Raw genomic sequence first — 19,385 nt, forward strand, 5'->3', positions numbered from 1 at the left:
TCTTTTAAAATGTTCCAAAAACTCATTAACTGGAATGTCAAACAGGTTGGGAGTAAACAATTGTCCTTTGATGTTTTCTGTTTCTGATCTGTTTTGAAAGGCTGTACAATTACCAATCCTGGACACTTAAAAGGGCCTGAGCAGAAAATGTAAAAATGCCATCTCTCCTGTGCCCACAAAAAGTCAGAGTTAATCAACAAAAGAAGGTCTGTACCTCTAAAACTGAAAGCTACAAAGCAGCCAACAGAAAACAAAAAATTAATGCATTATAATAAATCCTGCACTTTTGAGCTTATAACTTTTGCAAAACATTCAACGATGTCCTGTGAGTCTCAGCAGGAGGACGAACACAGTCCTCTACCTCAAGCTGTTTATCTTTCAGTTCTCAGAATTTTTACCGTTCTGAGAGCAAGTACATAATCTCTGAGCCAAAAATAAAGCCTGGGTATAACAAAGCACTTCTGCTGCCTTTTAAAAGGCCATTCAGTCTTCTACTTAGGTTTGAAAACTTTTTATTTAAAACGAAGCTCTGTCTGAGGAATGGTTGGGCTTTCTTTAGATTTTACCTGACCCGACTGAACCACTTCTATGTTTAGACTCATGAACACAAAAAAAATATTTAAAATCCTGGGCACATTTTTAAAGGTAAAAATGTTCAAATAAGGGAATTAACAATAGCATGGTTGTTATGGTGGGCAGAGAACACTGTGCTCAGCCTGGTGTGCTCAGCTGGCTACAAGCACCATGTGGATGTCAGACTCATCTCACACTTGTCCATCACCAGAGACTGATGTGATGTTAATGATGCTGCAGACTGATGTAAGGCTTGATGCCATGGCAACAGCCTCCTGCTTCAAAGAAATTCAGTTGTGGTTTTTATGAAGGCTGTCTGTGCATTTCAGTTGAGTGTATTTATGACCTGCCAGAGCAGAGAAAAATACAATGGAGAAGAGATTCTTGAACCATCTGAGGTCAATGCTTTAAATAAACGCGTATTTATAACATTTATAACATCATGCATGACTCATCACTCTGACAACCTGACATAGAATCCAACCTATTAAACACTACAGCTTATAAACTCATCTATTTGTTTTAATTTTTGTTTAAGTTAGGTATGCCTGACCAGGAGGAACATAAATCCATCCATGTTTTTTAACTGCTTTGCAAACCAGTGTTTTCGTGGTGAATGAAGTCACCCCAGCTGACTTTGCTAAAAGGCAGGGACGTCAGAGAGACAAACAGCTCATCCACGCTTGTATTTACAACAATCAGTCTTTGAGAACACACTAACTCCAAATAAAAAGGTCACTCAGCACATTAGGCTTTTCCTTTTTCTTGTGAGGCAACAGTACTAACCATTGACACTGATAAATACACCTAGAAGCCTGTTTTTGATGAAAAACTTGTTGTTGTTGTTTTATCACATAATGTGCCACTACTTGGTTAAAATATCATTTTAAATGTGTTTTGGTTGTTCAGTTTAAACTTTCTTGGAGGAAGAACATTGCAAAGCAAATGAGTGCAGTTTTTCCAAAATAAAAAGAATGGTTAAGAAATACTATTCCATGTGTTGCTTACTATGTTTTTCAAACAGTGGACACACAGAAATACCAATACCTTTTTTTGTCTCACAAATGACATCACTGTGTGTAAGTTTTTTCTGATTGTTTTTCACCACTACTCTTTGAATCCGTGTCTGCAATCAAATATAATCCCTGCCTCAGCTACCCTGGTTTTCCAGTCTGTGCTTATTCCCACTTGGGAAGCACGGTGCTTCCTTGTGCTTTGGACTAACTTCACTGAGATTAATTGTTCTACTTGATTGTTTTTTTCTGCCAGCCTCCTGCTAGCCAGCTGACCCCTCTCTGTGTGGTGTTTGCATGTTCTCCCCATGCTTCCATGGGTTCTCTCTCCGGGTGGTCTGGCATTCTCCCACAGTGCAACACATGCACGATAGGCTCCAGGTCCCTGCTATCATTAATTGAATAAGCAGGTAAACATGGATGGATGGTTGTATGGTTGGTTGATTAAACATTCTAGACTTTAAAATGTGAAATTTTTTATTCTTTATATTATATAAATTCTTTATAGTTTAATGGCTAGATATAACATGGCTTCCATGCACAATGTCAGTTTCTGGGTCATAGGGTATTCCAAACTAGGTAGGATATTATTAATCCCAGTGACAGGACTCTGACTTTAGGTAACAGAGATTTCAATTAAGTTTGGCATTCTCAAAAAAGTGGAGAAAAGACAGTCTTTTGAGCAACATAGAGACAAGATGGAGATGGAGAGACAGCAACCAGACACAACTGACTACACAGAGGAGATGCTGGGGAGTGCACACAGAGGCTAAAACAAGTGACTGGACACAGGAGCTGGGGATAAAACAGACATAGAGACACGACAGAGTGGAGGGACAGAACAAAGCCCAGACGGGGACATGACTGAGCTGAGAGAGCAAGAGACAGAGACAAGACCGGTGAAACGGGCAAATAAACATGGAGATAAGGCTGGAGACAACAAAAACCAACACAGGAAGCTAGACACAAGAGAACGAGGGAAACACTGAGGGAGAAATTAGTCTCACTAAACACTTAAAGCATGAGGTAAATGAAACCAAGAATCAACTCAGAATATTCAAACACTATAACGTCCAAAAACTACAATGCAGGGCCATGACATATAGAGATTTACACTTGGTGAAACCTCGGCAGCTGCAATGATCCACGCTTGTGACGGCTCACATGATCAACAGGGGATCAATGACCCTCAGGAATACCTCCAAAGGGCCCCCTACATTGGGTTAAATACCTGGGTCACACAGTTGTTTTAGAAGTGAGGAAGCCTTTTGGACGAGATGTGAAATATCTTCACAAGCCAAGAGGCACTCAACAGGATTTAATAATAATTTTAGTACTGTAGATTTAAAAAGGCAAACTATCTGACCAGAGCAGTATTTGTGTGATGTGAGATGATATGTGAGGAGAGAGAAAGTAAAATGTTTGTGTATGAGTTGAGTCAGACGGGGCCGGATGCCAGGCCTTTGATTGAACTGCAGCCAGCCCAGAATCATGAGGTGTTCCCGTTGTTAGAAGACATGGAGCTCCTGCTGAGAGTGATATCAAAGGGCTGCAGTCACTACTGCTGATCTGCCAGCTACCTGCTGTGTCAACATGTCTGTCACCACTGCCACGCTGGGCCAGGGATCATACACAAGAAGGGTCAGGTGGGGAAATGAGTAGAGAAGTAGAATAGGAGAGGATTTGTGTTTGTGTTGGTGCTCGTGTGATGAATTAGAAATGGTTGGAAAGAGGAGGAAAAACAGCAGATCAGGTTGGACAAATCACTTACTGTCCTCCGAAGAGCTGCATCCCCAGCAAGGCAAAGACCACAATGAAGAGGAAAAGGAGGAAGAGCAAGCTGATGATGGACTTCATTGAGTTCAGGAGGGAAACAACAAGGTTCCTTAAAGAGTTCCAGTATCTGACATGAAAGAGCAAACAAAAAGAGGGGCACAAAGAAATTATTGTTGTACATACTGGAGCACACACACACACAAAAAAAACAAAAAAAACAAAACAGGAAGACTCAGACAGACAGAAGTAATATGACAAATCTTGCAAATACACATATCAGAACAACCAAAGCAGAGGAGGGCAGAGTGGAACAAATAGCAATAAGAAGTGTAGGTGGCATAAAACAAATCAGTGTGTCAGGGTGTACAGCTGCCAGTCTCACTGAATGAGAAGATTAAGGCTAATCTAATGGCATGAAAGGTATAAACTATGACATGATTGTCAGTAGAGGGAGGAAGGCAGAAAAGAATAGAAGAACACAGCTTCAATATTTAGGACCTTCTGGTAAGAAACTATTTTATAGATGTATTGGTAAGTTTATTATCAGGTCTAGTCCAGTGACAACATGCAGTCCAAGTGTTACGTTGCAGGTGTGTATTAGCACAATGCCACAATATTAGCAGGAGTGGACAACCCAATAAATTAACCCCAAGGTCAGACTGTGTGACGCCCAAACCGAAGAGCTCATACAACAGGACAGTTATGTCAAGCACAACAATAAATATACAACAGAATGTCTGAAAAAGAAATACTGTGGGAAGACCTTAAGAGTGCAATAAGAACCATATACATGAATGCAATACAATTTTCAGCTAGATTCAGGTTTTACTCAATAAAGTAGTGCTTTCAGTTTTATGATACATTGAAAGGTTTTCCTGTATTGCTTCCTGAAGACACACATTTTAAGTGTTCAGATTAAAGGTCAAGGCAAAGTGATAAAAAGCATACTCCTTAAAAGATTTCTCACTCTAACGTTATGTATATTTCACAGTTATGCACTGTATACTGTTTTTGTGTTCCACTTTGTCTGATTTATGACACCAAGAAGGAGCCATTTTTCATCTAAACTGCAGCACACAATGAACACAATAATATTGGGAGGGCTGCAAAGTGCAAACAAAGAAAACATTTCTGCATTGAAGGCATGTTGCCGGGGCTCTGTGTACGGGCAGGCGGAGATGAGGACCCAAATGCAGACTCGTCGAGACAAAATAGCAACTCAAAAACCACAGCTTTATTGCCGGCAAAGAACAAACATATAAACTGAACAATGAAAGCTGAGACCGGAAACACAAAGGCAAATCTGAGGGTACGACACGACCAGAGTTGGGGAGTAACGGAATACATGTACCGCCGTTACGTATTTAAAATACAAAATATGAGTAACTGTATTCCGTTACAGTTACCGTTTAAAAAGGTGGTATTTAGAATACAGTTACGTTGTTAAAATAAATGGATTACATGGCGGTCCTCTGTAATTTTGGTCATTCCACGCCGCGCATTGCGGCTGGAAACCCAAACAAAACACGCGAGAAGAGGCTGTAAAAAAAAAAAAAAAAAAACGTCCTGTTGGTGGCGTTAGTCAAACAATGGAGCCGGAGCCAGCACAACAGAGTCAGCAGTGCACGTCGGGCAGGAATGCGTTTTGGAGTTGGAAGTTCCAACACCATTTCATATTCAAAGAAGAAAGGGATGGGCGGAATTTCACAGTGCAATGCAAACTCTGCTTGCCAGCAAAAAAGATGCTCTCCGCGTCAAAAGACTCCACCTCCAACCTAACAAAACACCTGAAAGTAAGTTATTTAAAAAAACTAACGTTAACATACTGCAAATATCTTATTTTAGTTGTGGTAGCTACCTAGGCTACGTGCCACTTCAGTAGCTTCGATATAATATTGCTGTGATTTTAGCTAACATTGTTAGCTGGCGTTAGCTAAGGTTAGTTCATAGACTGTTAAACTTGATAGACAGCGTTAACGAGCTGTAAATTATCGTGTGCAGTTGTGAAAGCAATCCCAAAATGATTAGCAGTAGGGTGGACATTAAGGTTGGGCGAGATTTTTGGATTATTCATTTATTTATTCGAGATGCACCAAATTGCACAAAAAACTTAACTTTACCTCTGATATTTTTTATGGTCGCTGGAAGTGACATTTTGGTTTTTAACTTATTTGTTTTTTGGTCGAGTATCTAAGATAAGACATAAACACTGGAACACAGTTAAAGTGGAAAAAGAAGTCAGTTTCTTTGTATCCCTCCCCACCATTGTGGTTTGTTTATTTAAATTAAATGTTTTGTTTTTTCCTGAACATAGACTACTGCTTTTCTTTCATTCTGTTATGAGTTTGAGTAAATGAATCGCTGCATTTGTTCATGCCGTTAAAACACCACTATTATATTTTCCATTGACTGCTTCTCTTACCTTCAACCAACATTATTATTATACTTACTCAACTTATTGTTGATAGTCGAGATATTCGTCCAATTGCCCAACCTTTTTGCAGTGATCTCGAATACAAAACTATTTCTTCATCAGTAATATTTTATCTTTTGGTCGGTCTCTCCTTTATTTTTTTTTTTCAGAGGATGCATCCCAGGGTTATGCACAGTTTACCCAAAGCAAATACATCGGATCATGGTGATGAACAAAGTGGCAAAGACACAGTCCCTCCTCCTCTCAAACAAGCCATCCTTAGCACTCCAGCCATCACCCAAAGGAGAGTAAATTCCTTGGTATTTGACTTCATAGTCAATGAAATCAAATCAAATCAAAGTTTATTTATATAGCACATTTCAAAGACCGAAGTACACCAAAGTGCTTTCCATAAGATCATAGTACAAATAAAATCAATATATAATAAAATTATAAATATGAAAATATAATAAAATGGTTACATAATCCAATGCAATCCGGATGCAAATTGCCCTAATTGACCTTAAATACAATATCGAACATATATGTTTTTAAACGTGATTTAAAAGACTGAATAGAGTCTGATGCGCGTATATGGAAAGGAAGTGTATTCCATAACCTAGGTGCTGCAACGGCGAAGGCACGATCACCTCTGGTTTTCAGGCGAGACCTAGGTTGCACTAAGAGCAGTTGGTCTGATTATCTTAGTGCTCTTATGGGGCTATATGGGCAGAGAAGATCAGCTAGGTAATCAGGTGCCATATTATTTAGTATTTTGTAAGTAAGCAATAAAACTTTAAAATCAATTCTAAACTTAATAGGAAGCCAGTGTAAGTTTGCCAAAACAGGGGTAATAGAGTCGTACTTTTTTGAGCCAGTCAAAAGGCGAGCTGCGGCATTTTGAACTAGCTGCAGTCGTTGAAGAAGGGAGAGTTGTAGGCCCATATACAAGGAGTTACAGTAATCTAGCCTTGTAGTAATGAAGGCATGAATAAGTTTCTCCAAATCCTTGTAGGGAATATAAGATTTAGCCTTGGAAATTAGACGTAATTGATGAAAGCTGGATTTAACCACACTAGATACCTGTTTATCTAGTTTAAATGAGCTATCCATAATGACTCCAAGGTTCCTAACAGCATCATTAAGATGACTAGCAGCAGGACCAAATATGTCATTCAGCCGTCCTGGAGATGTATCTCTGTCAAAGACAATAATTTCTGTCTTCTTCTCATTTAATGTAAGAAAATTTTGTGATAACCATTCCTTAACATCCCTTAAACAATCAAGCAGAAGATGTAATGGGGAGGACGCAAGTCCTGTCAGATGAAGATAAATTTGAATGTCGTCAGCATAACAATGAAAAGAGACATTATGTTTAGCAAATATGGAACTCAAAGGCAACAAATACAAGGAAAACAACATAGGACGTGAAGTGCAGCCCTTTTCTACCGTTGAGAACACCTCATTCCGTAAGATGGTTGAAGGACTAAGTGGGGGCAGGAGTCCTGTTTGCAGAAAAACATTGATGACTCACATTGAGAAAACCTTTCCAAAAATGAATGAAGCAATAACTGAAATTCTTCTACATACTCAAAATGTGTGCACAACAGCAGATATCTGGACTGCGCATCACAGAAGTTTCATTGGCATCACATGTCACTGGATCGAGTCAGACACATTGGATCGCAAGTCTGCTGCACTGGCATGTGAGAGGATAAGAGGCCATCACACTTATGATGTTATTGCCGCCAGAATAAGTCAGGTTCATGCTGAATTCCAAATCCAAGGCAAGGTTAGTGCTACAGTCACAGACAATGGGAACAATTTTGTAAAAGCTTTCAATGAATATGGAGATTCAGAAACAGAAGATGATCTGGAAGACACAGATGATGTACAATTTGATGATGTCACTACAGTACTTGAGGAGGAGCAAGAACATGAGGAGCTGAACTTCTTTTTGCCACCACACCATTGATGTGCTGCGCACACACTAAATCTCATTGCCACGACTGACCTTGATAAAGCTGCTTCACAGCAGGGTGTTTCCAGAAAATTATATAGGAGTGCAAAGGCAAAATGTGCAGCCATCTGGAATAAGGCTCATCGCTCATCAGGTGCTTCTGATGTAATTGAAGAAATTGCCCAAATGAGATGTGTTGTACCTTCAGTGACAAGGTGGAGCTCAGAGTACCATGCAATCGAGAAGCTAATGAATCTACCTGAAAGTCAGCTCAATGAAATCTGTGAACAACTGAAGGTGGCAAAACTGCATCCTCAAGAGACAGTGTTTCTCAAAGAGTATGCAGCCATTCTGAATTTTCAACTCACATCCTCTTAGTGATCATCAAAGCAATTGACACTCGATTTGCAGCTGTATTAGCCTCCCATGAAGCAAGGATGGCAGCATCCACCATCCCAAAATTTCGACTCTGGTGGCTTGCTGATGATGAGAGAGAATCCATGAGAAGAACAATGGTCCAAGAGGCTCGTCTCCTCAACACAGAACCTTCTAATGACACCAGCACCACTGGACATGCCTCAGTGGGAAATGAGCCGGAAGATGATGATGACGACAGCTTCTTCAGTTTTCAGAGTACACAGGTGACCTGTTCTACAGCGGAGGATGAGGTACAGAGGTATCTTCAAGATACAGATAAGACATTGACCTCATTAAAGGGATATCCATTGATCAGAGCCCTCTTCTTAAAATACAATACAACTCTGCCATCAAGTGCTCCTGTCGAGCGTCTCTTTAGCCATGGAGGACTTGTTTTCACCCCACACCGTAACCGCATGACAGACAAACACTTTGAACAGGTGCTCTTGCTGCGTTACAGCCGCCTTTACTGGACTGTAGACTAGGCGAAACAGATGTAGGTAGTCTGCTGAAACTATCTTGGTATTGTTCACAGATAGGGCTTGCAACCCCAGTATTTTGTAGTCTTTAGTATTTGTTTTTGGCATGCATTCAAAAAGCAGCACCTCATATGTTTACTGCAATTGTTAGCCAATTATTTGATTTTTGGGGCCAATTAAGGTTTTCAACCAAGCAGTTCAGCACTGACACCTTGGACAGTTCTTTGTTGCATGCCTTTGTTAAATGGCCATAAGGTAATGTTGCTGAGTTGCATTAAAACATATATTGTCTTGTTTTAAAAATTATATCTAGGGGTAAGGTTTAAAATGTAATTTCTCATTGTTACATTGAGTTTGAATATCTGAGTTGTATTGAAAAATCTTTTGTAATTTAAAATTATTGGTGGAAGAATAATATTGACAGTAAATGCCAAAATAATATATTTTTCATTTTTGAGTATAATTTTATATATTGCCTTTTTTGTCCTAATAAGAAAACAGTCATTGAAAATGCTGATATTTTTTCTCCTTGTGCAAGGCTACTTTTTATTTTAACTAAGTGATGTTGGTGACCATAACAGTAAATACTTTTCAATGGCATATTTTATGTTTGTCTAATACTCTTCCACTTGTCAGCTTTATAAATAAAAAAAAATGTTAAGGAAAGACGGTGCTTTTTTATTATCTTTAAGAAAACAAAACAGCTTATACAAACATACCCAAGTCTTTGCTCCTCTACATTACATATATTATCTTAAGTTGGGCTTAACAGCTAATTGGTAAAGAAAAACAAACAAGGATTTGCAGGATGTGATAGCGACATTCGTGTAGTTGTAAAAAGGATGACAATATATTAAGTAATCCAAAGTATTCAGAATACGTTACTCACATTGAGTAACTTAATGGAATACGTTACAAAATACATTTTGGGTCATGTATTCTGTACTGGAATACATTTTAAAAGTAACCGACACAACGCTGAACACTGGAGGACACACACTATATATACACATGAGGGAACGAGGAACAGGTGGGAACACAGCTGGGAGAAATTAGACCTAACGAGACAGAGAAAGCGAAACTAGAAACACTGATATAAGACATAAACCTTCAAAATAAAACAGGAAACAATTCACAAAGACGCAGACTTGACACTGAACTAAACCTATACTAAACACGAGGGCACAAGAACAAAACCTAAGAACTAAACCCTTAACCAGAATAAACTGAAACATAGATTTATAATAATGATCAACAAAGCAAAACAAGGGAATCAGAATATAACCCATAATACAAAATCAAACCAAAACATAAGAACTCAAAATGCTGGGTCAAAATCACCCAGAACCGTGACAAATGTATGGTTATACCTTGTAGTTTCACACAGTGAACTTACTTGGTGACTTTGAAAATCCTAAGCAGTCTCAGAGCTCTCAGCACACTGATACCAAACGATGCTCCTGGTTTAATCATGTCCCAGATCACCTCAAAAATGCTGCCAACAATCACCTGAAGACAAAAGGAGAAGGTAAAGTTATTACCTGATGTGTGTGGCTCTGATTTTAGGACACCAGTCATCGTAAACCAAACAGAAGCTTGGATTACAGCCTACACTTACCCCAAAATCAAAGCAGTTAAAGGAGGAGTGGAAATAATTCCTTACTCCGAGGCCGTACATCTTCAAAGTCATCTCAGTCAGAAACAAACCCAGAAACACAAACTCTGCAGTGTCTGATGGACAGAGCAACAAAACAGAGAGAAAGTAGTCATACAGGTGGTGAATAAGTGAATATGTAGGAGTGCATTTTATTCTGAGACTTACAGAGAGCTCTTGTAAGCCACTCGGGTTGGTCATAGTGGACTATGGCCACGCAGAGTGTGTTGAGGCCAACCACACACAGGACGATCCAGTAGAAACTCTGAGCCTTCACCATGCGGCGGATGAAGAAGCGGATCCTCTTCTCTTTACGCCGGAAGTAAGATGAGCTGTCCATCTTACCGCTGCTTTTCACACTGGCCCGACCAAACGGAGAGCCAGGAGGAGCTGAAAACGATGACGAAGAGGTGAGAAAGGAAATGTGTGAGTGTGCAGCGTCTAATTATTTCTCAGATTCACAGTTTTCACAATGAATCACTGTTCGTTTCCTTTGCTTTTTCCCCCTGGTGATCTTAAAATTAGCTTTTACACTCAGATGGCTGTAATGCTTACAAGGCTTTCGTTTAGCAATCATAGAGAAAATAATAATCCACCTACTTACTCTTTTAGACATAAATTAAATATTTTTTATTGTAAGGTAAATCTGTATAGAAACACTTAAGCCAGCTGTAGTTTTACAGGAACTGTGTGATGGATATGGGTATGTGTTTGGCACACTGGTTTCCTGCCTTCCATTCATGAAATACTCACATTCTGTGACTCATATAAACTAAGCTGGTGTGGTTTGATTTATAATTTTTTTTTTACAGTAATGTTTTCTAATAAGATCTTGCATGCATCACATCCTGCCCTTTCAGCTGTGGTGTAATTAAATATTCAGGCTTCTGTGTATTGGGATTTTTTGCTTCGAAGAAATAAACATTTTACTTCTGTCGGGTTAAGAAAGCTGCACTCAGAATTTCAACCAAAACAAACACAACAGACTTTATGAACCCAGTGTCAAAGACACTGTTAATTCTCTGTAAATAACCTCTCTCCTCTATACATGAGCAGCTCATGCAGGTTAGACAGAGCAGTAGGAAGGCTTTGATGCAACTGTAGTTTTTTTTCTTTCAAATTTTAGGTCTGTACTCATGGAGTATGAAACAGAGTAAAAGCGTGTGTGTATATCTATCTATCTATCTATCTATCTATATATGTGTGTATGTGTGTGTGTGTGTGCGTGTGTATTTATTTATTTTTTTGCTCCAGTCAGGTCACTAAAGTACTCCACTGCTTCTCCTTTACCACAATGTACCCACTGAGACCCATAAAGACAGATAAAGTAGCATCCTAATTTTATGCCCCTAAAGCGAGTGTCACTGGCCTTAGGGTGTTTGAGATTCAGATCACTTTATTTGTACCTACAGAGAGATACTCTGCACAGCATGTGTGGATTGTTTACCACAGGCTTGAATGTTGTACGTAGAATCTGCTGGAATTACTCTTCCAGTTTTCCAGTTTGGGGTTTACATAATGCTACTAATATCCCCTAATGCTCCTATTATCGCAGGAACCACTTTGGATTTCACTTTCCACGTCTGCTGCATCTTCACCTCCTGGTACTGCTCAGTTTTCTCATGCATAGTTGTAAGTCTTTCTAACAACCGATAAGGGGTTAAAATTGCAGTTGAAACATCCCCCTAGAAAAAATCTCCCAGACTTAAACCGCCAATATTACGCATAAGCCCTCCTCTGAATACGAGTCTGATACATCTATCTTCACAAGGAAGAAACTGAAAGTCACTAGGAAAAAGGTGCAAGTATTGAAGGAAAACTGAGCCAGCTGTAACTGTCTGGTGCACAGGGACACTCGCTCGAGTGTAATTCTTCCATTTGACTACTTCATGTAGACTGAGACTTTTTGCACATGACACCAATAGAAAGGACAAAACTGATTCAGTGAATGCACAATAAAATAATATTTCTGTGGTTTGGTCAATGTAGAAATAGAGCAGTTTTAGAACAACATGGGTTAGGGCTCTCAGTTCTGTTTGTATTAATCTTGTTTTAATTTGAACTAATGTTCTATTTTCATGTTATAGCCATTTTTTAAGACTGCTGGTTTTATATTATCCTAATCTTCAGTGTGTGTTTTTAAGTTTTTAGTTACTGGTATTAATAAGTTACTGGTAAGTTGCTGCTATTTTGGGGGCAACTATTGAGCTAAGCTCACAAAAAAATTAAAAAGTAGTTTTTTTTTAACTGTTATACTAGGTAGAAAAATGTGCTCTGAACAGATTTAACACACTTTTAAATCTGCTCCCAAGCAATGAAATCGTTCATGGCCAAGATTGTAAACTGATTAAATTTAAAAAAAATAAAATAAAATCTCCCCATGGGACAGAAATCAAAGCATTAAATCACCTAAACACTCCTCGAAATTTACCTGCAGCTGCTCATTAACACTGTGCACACCTACTACTTCTGTGCTGCACAGCGGAACTGCAGGCATTTTGAGTGAAACCAGTGAGATGAGACATGGAATATATATGACATCTATTCCCTCAGCAATTTTTTTTTCTAAAGAAACAAACAAACAAAAAAACAGTCATTAGATCAGATAATGGGGAAAAAAATGAAGGCAGCTAAATGGTTTCATTTACCCTGCTAATGCCTGTTTCCAACCCACAGACAAGCAATTACATGTTGGCTTTGTTGGGAAGCATGAAGTCCCTTAATATTAAAAAGTATAATTTGAATATGCTGCAGGTGATTCTCCTGCTATTTCAACAGTCTAATTAGAAAAGTTAATTATGCTCCTTTACCCTCAAGGTGATCCACAGCCGGGAGAAACTTTAGATATTCGGTCTCTGAATCCAAGAGCCGCTAGAATAATATACATTATTAAGATCTTTGGCCTCGTGTTTAAATGTTGCAGAGACATGGCATCCTGATCTGATAAAGGGAGGCGACAGAGTCAGAGAACGTGTTCACTGTAGAAGATGAGCCTTTATGGGGGGTTTATTGTAAAGGTCGTGTTTGTGAATAGACAGCATGTAAAGGTCAGGGGTATCCTGCTGGTGGACGTGGGTAAAAAAAAAAAAAGATTTACCAACAGAGGAGATGTCTGCGAAAGGATCCTCCCCCTCCTCAGCGCTGATCAGGTCGTTTTTACCCTTCTTCACTTTGCCTCGCTTCAGGACTGTAAAGAGAATAGCACGTATGTAAAAGGATAATAATATATATGAGGATACAGTAGGAACTGTTCTGCTTCATCTGCATTATTTAATGCAGATCTGTGAAAGTGAAGTTAATTATGCCAAGAAATGCTAGCATTTTCTCTTTCCAATGGAACAACTGTGTGCGTGTGGTGAAGATGGGTGAGCTAATTGGGAGCTATGAATAGCAGGCATCAATCACGTTTTTCATTTGGAGATTTTCTGCCTTGCTGCTTGAAGTCGGCCTTGGAATGAAAAACCGCCAGCATGACATGAATGTGAGGGTCATGTGACCACTTCAGTGCCGCAGAAGTGATGGGCTCGTTCATTAAATCCAAACGCCTGTATATCTGCTCGGGAAAGCAGCTGAGAGGCAGGAAGGAGGCTGAGAAAATAAATACGGCTTTGAGACCACTCCAAGTCTAATTCTTCATCATCAAATCTCTTTCTGTAACTGAATCCCAGAAACCTTTGTTCCCTCTTCAGAGAGGGAAAAAAGCAGCTATGAAAATATCAACCTGTAAAAACTCGGTTTTTGAAGAAATGCCTGTACCTGCACTAAGATAACATATGTTTTGGTTGGCGGGTTTGCTTTGTTGTAAGCATTTTATAATGATTCATTTATAGGAGCTTAAAAAAAAAACTGATTTGAAAACAAGGAGATATCTGCACGAATGATTAAATTAAAGAAACCCCATATTTGTGAGAAAAGCAACAGATGTTATATTTTAATTTTTTTTTTCAAATTTCTGTTCTTTGAAAGTAACTGAAAGCAGCTGCCGCACATCTTTTATCTATAAATGAAATATCCAGCCTGTAGAGTACGTTATAAAAAGGCTAATTTCCTCAATTTCTTATCATTAAAAGACTTAGTAAATCATTTCAGAATAAAGAGTTTTATAATCCTTTTTTTCTCCAGACGGGCAGCTATGATTGACACTCTGCTCCGCTACTCATACCTGTCATTCATCTGACGGATGCCAAATACATATTTTCTGCTTCAACAACATCAGAGTGGTTTTTCTAAAGCTGTGCCTCATACGTTTTAATCCTCCATTTGTAACTGATTGAGGGAAATAACGCTGCTGACTACTGTCATTTTGCTGGAGTCATTAGCATGCATGTGTATTAAATGTGTGTGTATCAGTTTACCGTCATGTATGTATGTGTGTTGGTTCAATAAGTTTCCTTCAGACTATCGCTGTTAATCCCACTAATTAACCCCTCCCTTCACATCGGGCCTAATGCAATGACATCATGAGGAAGAGAGAGAGACAAAGACAGAGACAAAGAACTGTGAAGATGAGAGGGCAGAGTGGAAACCATGATTAGCAATCAAATGTCTGGCTAATCATAAATGCTGATTTATGTTGCAGTCATGACCAGCAGGCTGCACTGTACTGACAGCATATTTTACAGATGTTCACTAGGACTTCATGTAACACTCCACACTATATTTTATATTTTATTTTAATGTTAAATGTAATAAGAGTAATTGTTTGAGTAAAAACCACTATTTAGCACATATACAGTTAAGATTATAAGTTTACATAGTACACTCACCATAGCCATGAATGTCACAGTAATTTTGGGCTTAAATGATTTATTTTAACTGCTGGGTGCACAAGTTTTAATGTATTTTGGATTTTCTCTAATTCCCATAGAGTTAAAAGTATACATACAGGCTCAAAATACAAAATATGAGTAACTGTATTCCGTTACAGTTACCGTTTAAAAAGGTGGTATTTAGAATACAGTTACTTTGTTGAAATAAATGGATTACACGGCGGTACTTTCCCGTTTCATATTGTCGCGGGTCAGGACTGTTTGGGTTTGTTTGACAGCTACGTTCTGTTGTGCCAGGCGGCAGCGTTACGGTTGCCATGGTTACAGGGTGACGCTCTCTCTCTGTGTTTCCTGGGTGAGAGAGCGCCTTTTTGTTGTTGTTGTTGTGCTAAGCTAATAGGCAGAATGCTACAGGCATGGCCCTAAAGAATGTAGCCTCATGGGCAGTGTAGTCCGTGCTGCAGGGAGAATGGACTGCCATACCCGTTATGTGTCTGTGAGCGGGAGGAGGGAGAAAAAGGAGAGTGGAAAAGTACGAGTTATCATTGAGCAGAAACGGGAGCTGGAAGCATGTAAATATAATAATAACCACTGCAGCCAAGAAGAGTGCCTGACGAGCCCAGTTGTAAGTAAGCTATTAAGACTCGACTGTACACTGTGTTCGTGTTTTCCTCCGAAACAATAAGTTCCGTTGGAGCAGCCTTTCAACGCCTCTCTCTGTCTCTCGCTAGCAAACTTGACCCAGACAACAAAGTAAAGCTATTTTTCGGCTACGAGCCCAACACGGAACCCCACGTATTAGCCAGAGGTCCCTTTACTACGGTTCGGAGCCGCGGACCTTCAGTAATAGTAATAAATCACATTCATGTAGTTGTAAACAGCATGATAATATATTAAGCAATCCAAAGTATTCAGAATACGTTACTCTCATTGAGTAATGTAACGGAATACGTTACAGAATACATTTTGGGGCGTGTATTCTGTAATCTGTAGTGAAATACATTTTAAAAGTAACCTTCCCAACACTGCAAATGCACACCTCCGCTTATATTTGGTTAAATGTCCCTTAGCAAGTTGTACTTCAGTCAGATGTCTCTACCATCAACCAGTTTCTGGTTTAATTCTGGCTGGATATTTGAAGGTGTTTATGCATTATAGTTATTTGGTGAAGCAATTAATTTGGCATTAGCAAAAGAGCAAAGATTAGCAAGCTAAATACATAAATCTGCTAATGGTTTGTCAGTAATATTAACTGATAATAACTGTTTAATTCTGATTTGTTATGATGCAAATGTCTCAAAAGCCTGGAAACAGACTAAACATACTGAGGTGACTGACTGGTTAAATTTAAATAAAGAACCTTAAAGATTTTAGATATATACTAATTATCTCAGAATTGCACAACAAAATCTGTTTAGCCATAGATTATTTTTGCATGAAAAGTTAAAAATTGTAAGCACAACTACTTTGTGTACTCTGCATGTTCATGGTTTTCAAAGATCCAAATAGTCACTGCTAACTTCTGGCGGGACTTGATCCTAATCCCTCTACAAGCTGTTTGCTGACAACCATTACACAAAAACACGACAAACAAAACACTAAATAACTACCAGCAAAACATATGTGACACTGTGAGATTAGACTGTAATAGAAAAGAAGAAAGAAAACAACATTCAAGCAAAAGACCACAACAGCCATCTTAAAGTTAAACAAATAAAATAAAATGAGGTGCAAACTGCATGTCTCAAATCATATGTGCAGTCATTTCAAAGTGGTTCAGGGTGGGGTGTGATCTCTGAAGAATAGTTTACAGTACTTTTGCTTGAAGTGCTCATTCTTAGTGCTCAGCAGCACTTCTAAGGCTAAATCTGTAAAAACGACATGCTGCAGTGTTACATGCCAGACAATTTTTTGGCTGCTGCATCGAGTTCCTGGACTCCTGTCATCTCCATAGGATTGCCAGCTAGCTTGTTGGGTTTTTTTTAAAACATTTCTCTAATCACAGTAATAATTTGCATCATAAAAGTCCATGCAACAAGTAGACGGGTGAAAAAAAGAGCCAGATCACATCCATGACTGATGACTTTAAAATGATCCATGTGCACAAGTTTATTGATGTCCAAAAGCAGTCATGAGATGGAAACGATGAGCCATACCTCTCTGTGCCTGGTTTACCATCGGCCTCCTGTGGTAATGGACCATGGTAAAGCAGGCAACAGATACTCAGCCCTGTTTTCACCTGGAAGGTTTTGTTTCCTCTTGTACCACGCACCGTCCAGTGGGGACTTCTCCTCTGCAATCTCATCCTCCTCCTCCAGCAACACCTCCTCTGCAGCGAAAGAGAGAAAAGGAAAAAAAGGGGGGATTTTCTTTCTTTCTTTCCCTTTCTTTTTCTTTTCCTAAACACAACCATGCTTTTTGAAAGATGAGTCTAACCTGCTTTGCAGATCCATTCCAAGTATCCGGTGAGCTCTCTCTCAATCTGCTGTTGCCTGCGAAGCTTTAGAAACTCCTGTCTCTTCTCCACACGCTCTCGCTCTTTGGCAAATTCTCTGTTGAGGCAGGTTTTTTTTATACACAGCAAGAACAGATTGCATTAACATTTAACATGTGGTAGTTTGCATTTAAAGAGTTTTTTTTATGTTTGGCTCATGTGAGCAGATATTGATCTATGTAAGAGACAGATAAACTGTAGATGAAGTTGAGGTTCAAACAATTCAGGCAGATGGATTAATAATGTCAGAGTTAAGATGACAGCTGGGAAACCGTTGAGGATATGAAAGAGGAAAAAAAGGCTGCTGGCATAGCCATAACTCTGTCAGGAGATATTTCCAACATTTTCAGACATGAAATGTTTGGGTGGAGAAGAAAGCTCATGATGCTGTTTCATGGCTCTGTGTGATAGGACTATTGGCAGCATATGCACGTCATGTAGAGAAAACAATGAATCGTAAGATATAGTATTTTTTCCTCAGTTCTGTTTTAGGAAGCATGTTTATTCAGTTTTCAGTTGTCGCACACAACTTTCTTGTCTTAAGGTCTAATATGAAGCTATAAGCAGCAGGCTATTAGCTTAACATAAAGACTGAAAGCAGCATATGACATCTTTTTTTCATAACCTCTGTGGTAGAATCATTTCAGGGATTAAGTTATCCAACCTTAGTAGTGCTAGAGTATGTCTGACTTTTCACTTGTGTTATTGCGATAATAAGACCAGAAAAGATTAACAAACAACCTTTGACCAGCATTAGAAGTGCCTGCTCAAAGGATTTTGTTACCTTGTTGATTTCCTCTACTTTACTATTTATGCCTTGTATGTAGTTAATGTAAGTTAATAGATTGGTGGCACACAGTCATCAGGAAACATGATTTGGAATACTGAACAGTTCATAGTTTTTAATAGTTTCATGAAAACCAGGAAGATGAGAGGGCAAAGTGATCATTTCACTGAAGGAATATGAGCTAGCTGTTGTTGGATCATCATTTTTCTCAAGAGCTTCATTTTAAGCAGCGTTTCCTTACGACGTCCAGACTATTGATCAAACATGTTTGCTTTAATCAAGAGTTTAAAAAGACAAGAGGCCGTGAGTCACGGCAGGTGAGGCAAGGCTCTTTGTGACCATAGACACAATGAGATGGACAGACGTTGCCTTCAGGAGTGCAGAGGACCAGGATGATTAAAGCTACCGAGCACGGGCTGTTCATTACACAAGACAGGGAAAGACAATGAGAGGAAGAAGGTGAAAAGGAGAAGCAGTAGATGATAGAAAAGCATGCTGAATATTCTGTTGATTTACTTGATTAACTCTCAGTTTAGCACTTTATCGCAAGCCATAAGATAATCTTATTTTTTGCTGCTCCTATAAACAGCTACAATGTGGCCCTAAAATACTTATTTGTACATACAGGCCACCGAAACAGCCAGAAGCTTTAATTTAATGTCCTTTTAAAGATTATAAAATATTCTCAAGAAGTCTCATAGAAACGCATCCACTAACACATTCACATAACTTAAGTGACATAGACTTCCATTTACTGCTTATTAGCTTGCAGCATTTCCTGTCATATGGATGTGATGAGAGGATCCAAACATCAGTATGGAAGTTTATTTTTGCACTACTGAGAAAAAAGTTTACATTCTGAGATATGTACATTTTAAGTTACCTCTGAGTAAGTAAAAAATCTTGAAATATGTAACTCAAAATTTTAAGTGATTTAGTGGAAATTTTGATAAGATCACCAAAAATATATACATACTGTATACAAGGGACACATGGGCAAGTTTAAAAAACAATAAAAGCTAAAAGTCTTTAGCAGTTGGTAAAATTCTA

At 38.8% G+C, this 19,385-nt stretch overlaps 1 protein-coding gene across 1 annotated transcript in view; it reads right to left on the minus strand.

Moving 5' to 3' along the window:
* The window catches only part of cacna1bb (calcium channel, voltage-dependent, N type, alpha 1B subunit, b), a 226,641-nt gene that overhangs the window by 80,294 nt on the left and 126,962 nt on the right, over positions 1-19,385 (minus strand). Inside the window, exons 8-14 of the mRNA XM_063478885.1 lie at positions 17,491-17,606; positions 17,294-17,383; positions 13,383-13,472; positions 10,454-10,675; positions 10,250-10,362; positions 10,028-10,140; positions 3,358-3,489 (exon numbers count right to left, since the gene is read on the minus strand). Coding sequence (XP_063334955.1) covers positions 3,358-3,489; positions 10,028-10,140; positions 10,250-10,362; positions 10,454-10,675; positions 13,383-13,472; positions 17,294-17,383; positions 17,491-17,606 — 876 coding nt within the window. The remainder of the gene's footprint in view (positions 1-3,357; positions 3,490-10,027; positions 10,141-10,249; positions 10,363-10,453; positions 10,676-13,382; positions 13,473-17,293; positions 17,384-17,490; positions 17,607-19,385) is intronic.

The sequence above is a fragment of the Pelmatolapia mariae genome, linkage group LG7 (genome assembly GCF_036321145.2).
Source record: "Pelmatolapia mariae isolate MD_Pm_ZW linkage group LG7, Pm_UMD_F_2, whole genome shotgun sequence".
NCBI classification, from domain to species: Eukaryota; Metazoa; Chordata; class Actinopteri; order Cichliformes; family Cichlidae; genus Pelmatolapia; species Pelmatolapia mariae.